At 39.1% G+C, this 4,740-nt stretch overlaps 1 protein-coding gene across 1 annotated transcript in view; it reads right to left on the bottom strand.

Moving 5' to 3' along the window:
• The window catches only part of pip4p2 (phosphatidylinositol-4,5-bisphosphate 4-phosphatase 2), a 10,844-nt gene extending 6,891 nt beyond the window's left edge, over positions 1–3,953 (bottom strand). Inside the window, exons 1-2 of the mRNA XM_037693575.1 lie at positions 3,690–3,953; positions 777–925 (exon numbers count right to left, since the gene is read on the bottom strand). Of these exons, the coding sequence (XP_037549503.1) occupies positions 777–925; positions 3,690–3,795 (255 nt within the window). The 5' untranslated portion in view covers positions 3,796–3,953. The remainder of the gene's footprint in view (positions 1–776; positions 926–3,689) is intronic.
• Between the last annotated feature and the right edge of the window lie 787 nt (positions 3,954–4,740).

Genomic DNA, 4,740 nt, shown 5'->3' with positions numbered 1-4,740 from the left:
GCTTTTAGCTGGCATTTTGTTGCTTTTAGCTGGCATTTTGTTGCTTTAAGTTATCCTTTAATTGCTTTTAGCTAACATTTTGTTGCTTTTAGTTATCCTGTAGTTATTTTTAGCTAACATTTTGCTGCTTTTAGCTGGCATTTTGTTGTTTTCAGTTAGCCTTTCACTACGTTTAGCTTCTAGCTACAATTAGCTACTTATACCTTTTAGCTAACCTTGTCCATACATTTTACTTCCAACTAGCCTTTTATTACCCTGATGCATGCTCAATAATCCAGGTAGAAAAATCCAAAAAAGTTCAATCCGGTCCTCTGGACATTCCAAAAAGGACCAGATTTAACTTTTTTGGAGACTTTTATTACATTTAGCTCATAGCTGGTGTTTTGTTACCTTTAGCTGGTGTTTTGTGCTGTTGAGTTCAATTCCTGAACCTCAGATTGAAAACGCAGCATATGCAGCTGTTTCCTTATTTATTTCCGATCAGAAACTTTACGACCCAACTTGTGGTCTGTTGTGGAAATAAATTGAGCCTTAAAAGCACTTTTCTCCACAATGATGAGAGACAGTGGTTACAGTCAGCGAAAGGTTTTATTCCCTGGTTAATACTCTCTAAAAGTCAAAAAACTCATGTCGATTCTTGAGAAATTGTACTTTTTCATGCTAAATCCTACAGAACACCGATACAGAAGCAACTAGGTTACCAGATGTGATATTAAAGCAGGAGAGAAGAGGGGTGATAAATGTTTCAGTAACTTGTCAACACCAGCCTCACTTACTGTAGCTTCGTTGCAGACGGTGCACTTGACCACGTGCTGATGCAGCTTCCCGTCCAGGTTGATGATGGACTGGCAGACACGGCAGTTGATGACGGGCACTCCGCTGGCATCGGGGCTGGCGATGGCCGTGTAAGGAGGAGGTAGTTCGGCTTTGAGCAGAGGAGAAAACACACAAAGTACGACTTTTAGTAGCAGCAGAAGCAGAAACCACATCATTCTGCATCTTTTTCAAAGGGTGCGCCTAAAGGCTTAGATTCTAAAGAATGTAATGATTTTTTTATGTTAGAATATTAGTTGTATGTATTTTTAGGCAGTGTGGGAGTTCTTTTTTTAGATAAATTTCAGTTCATAAAATCTTGACAAAATAATAGAATCATATTTGATAATTCAGCAAAAAATTTTCCCATTAACCTAAAAAGCCACCAAACAAATCTACCAAGTTTAACATTTTCATTTAACATTATGAAGGAGGTTATTAATAAATTTAAATAAAAAAACCTCAGCCACGGTTATCTGAGACCTGTTTCTCTTGGCTCGGTGCATCAACTTGTCCTAATGCACGTCTGAAACTGAATACAACAATTAAAGGTTTTGACTCGCAGTCCTCCGAAGTAAGACGAGAAGCAGCAACGTGCAGCCGTCGTCCTCCTGCCCTGAAGCTGCCAGCGTCGATGGCTGCGGCGCTCGTGGTCTGTAAAAAACAGCTAAACAACCAGCTTGTACCAAGACACCAGCTGTGTTTGGCTCAGTTTTTTTAAAGAGGTTTCTAAAACAACTGAACGGTAGTTTGTGTCCAGCTGTCGCTGAGGTTTGGCTCGACTTTCACTCATGACTCAAACTGAAGATGACGTTAAATTTCATGGAGTTTATCTTCATTAGAAAACCTAAACGATGATGGCAATAAAATAAAGATTTTATTTTTTCTCACGACTAGACTTTAGCTGACCTTTTGATACTTTTAGCTAATATTTTGCTGCTGTAGCTGTTAGCAAGCCTTTTACTACTTTTACCTTCTAACCAGACTTTTGCTACTTTTAGCTTAATATTTTGATGCTTTTAGCTAAACTTTAGTTGCTTTCAGCTAGCATTTTGGTGCTTTTAGCTGGCATTTTGATGCTTTTAGTTAACCTTTATTTACTTTTAGCTGGCAATTTGCTGCTTTTAGCTGGCATTATGATTTTAGTTAGCCTTTAGTTGCTTTTAGCTAGCATTTTGCTACTTTTAAGCTAAACTTTAGTTGCTTTTGCTAGCATTTTGCTGATTTTAGCAGGCATTTTGTTGCTTTAAGTTAGCCTTTAACTGCTTTTAGCTGGCATTTTGTTGCTTTAAGTTAGCCTTGAACTGATTTTAGCTGGCATTTTGCTGCTTTTAGCTAACCTTTAGTTGCTTTTAGTTAACCTTTAGTAAATTGTATCTGGCAATATGCCGCTTTTAGCTGGCATTTTTCTTTTAGTTAGCCTTTGGTTGCTTTTACCCACCATTTTGCTGTTTTTAGCTAACTTTTAGTTGATTTTAGCTAGTATATTGCTACTTTTAGCTGGCATTTTGTTGCTTTTAGCTAACTTTAGTTGTTTTTAGTTGCTTTTGCTAGCATTTTGCTGCTTTTAGTTAGCTTCTTTTAACCAGCATTTTGCTGCTTTTAATTAACCTTTAGTAGCTTTTAGCTGCCGTTTTACTACTTTTAGTTAGCCTTCCACCATTTTTAGCTTCTAGCTACAATCAGCTACTTACACCTTTTAGCTAACCTTTTCTCTACATTTTACTTTCAACTAGCCTTTTATTACATTTAGCTCATAGCTGGTGTTTCGTTACTTTTAGCTGGTTTGTTACTTTTTCTTCTTAGCTGATTTTTTTTTTGTTGTTGCTACATTTGGCTTTAGATAATTATTGTTCTGCTCCTCTTAGCTTTTAGCTAGTGTTCTGCATCTTTAAGCTTTAACAATTCAAGTTCAGCTTCTTCAGAAAATTTCTGCAAAATCATTCATGACTGTTCAAACTTCATTTTCACAAGGAGAGTAATTATTATTATTATTATTATTATTATTATCATCATCATGTTCTGAAAGACGCTGCTGTCAGTCAGTGAAGCTGCTTGGATTATTCGCTGGCTGCTGAAATGTGTTTATCGTGTTAAAACTGGAATAAGCTGTAATTTTTTTTTACATCGTTATATTTCTGCACATTTCGATGCGAGTAGCAGATTTTTTTGACAATTAAGACTAAATTAATCACATTTTGCAAATTGGCTGAACTCAATAGTGGAATGAGCAAATAATCCAGTCTGCAGAAAGGGCAAAGGGAAAGCTCAAGCAGAATTTAAAGCCAGAGAAGCAGAAGAGAACGTGCACGTGTGTGGTCATGCTTTTTTCAGCCAGGCTTGAAGTGAATTTCCTTTTGATGCAACTTTAACTGTGAATATGATCAGAGCAGAGATCAAACCTGCTCAACGATGCAAAAATCCTGCAACAGGGAGTCATTATTTGTTGTTCCCAGCTCCACCCCCATGTAAACAAGCAAACTAACAGCAGCCATCTTCCTGGTTTCTTGTTACTAAAGGACACATCTGGGACAAAAGGCTCCCCTCTCCTCCATCATCAGTCTCCACGAAGGCCCACATCTGTGGAGGATTTCTCCTCAGCTTCATTGTTAGGCTGCAGGAACATCTCGGGCCTCGGGGGGGTCGTGTAAGCATTTCTGCCCACAACAAGCCTCAGCTGGTGTTTTTGTTGCAGGCCCCTCTCCTCCTCTAACCCGCTGCTCCGGTTCTCGCAGGGCACAGCTCCACCCTCTCCTCAGCCGCAGCTGGACGGCCTTGCTCCGTTTTTATTTACACTCTCAAACCCGATCCGCCCTGAAAAAAAAAAAGATTCAGCAGCACACAGGCAGAGGGAGCTCCGCTGCTTGTGTGTTTACCTCGGGGACTTGGATCCTGCAGGTACGGGGGAGCGGTGGGGGTCACATTCTCGGAGTTGGGGCCCGACAGCAGCGGAGACCGCTCGTCCATGCCGTCGGAGGCCATGCCGTTCACCGCGACAGACGACGGAAGTCTTCCCGCGGCACCTAGAGCGGGACAGCCGGCTGCTGCGCTCAAGAGTAACGAGTTGCTCCGGTTCCGATTCCGAATTGCGCCCGGCGGGTGACGACGACAGCAGCCTGGAGGAGGCGGAGCTCCCCTGTGGCCCCGCCCTCTATGAGGCAAGCGCAGCCTCTGGCAGGGGGCGGAGCCTCCTGAGTGGATAAATGCCGCTCACTAATAGAGCTACTGTAAAATACAGTAATTTAAACATTGCACGATTTTTACTATAACTATTGGTGATTTTCTGCAGATTTAGTGTCGTGTTTAGACATTTAGATATCAAACCGTTCAGCTCAATCAGTAGATGAGACTTAATTTATAACTTTTATCAATACTTTTCTCGGAAACACACATTTCCAACTCCTTCAAAACACAGTTCTTTTTAAAATTAGCTTTTTTTTTTTGTTGTTGTATGCTGCTTTGAGCTCGATTGTATTCTACCGTTATGCTTTAAACTAATATTGTTTTGCTGTGTTTAACTTATAGTTGCTATTTTTTTACATTTATATTGTAGCTAGCCATTGATGAATTAAAGTTTACTGTTATCTATGAACACATATCCTAATGTTACTTTGATTATTATTTAAAATAAGTCAGAGGTTTATGTTTGAAATATACCTTTTCCAAAATCAAATTTCAGTTGTCTCGCAGCCTGAAACAGAAGTTATTGCTTATTCTGACCACTAGATGTCGCTGTATAATCAGACATTTATACTTTATTACTGTACAGTATATTAATATTTTTACACTGTTTTAGACACATATACATAGTTGAAAATTATTATTTTGATATGTGTGCCTTTTCTTAGACTCATTTTATTTTTTCAATATAATGTTTTTTATTGGTTTTAGATATTGACATTTATGTATATGTTGTAACTTTTACAT

The sequence above is a fragment of the Nematolebias whitei genome, chromosome 19 (genome assembly GCF_014905685.2).
Source record: "Nematolebias whitei isolate Nwh7 chromosome 19, NemWhi1, whole genome shotgun sequence".
NCBI lineage: Eukaryota > Metazoa > Chordata > Actinopteri > Cyprinodontiformes > Rivulidae > Nematolebias > Nematolebias whitei.
The sequence above is the reverse complement of the archived record's forward strand: the minus strand, read 5'-3'. Positions and strand labels throughout refer to the sequence as shown.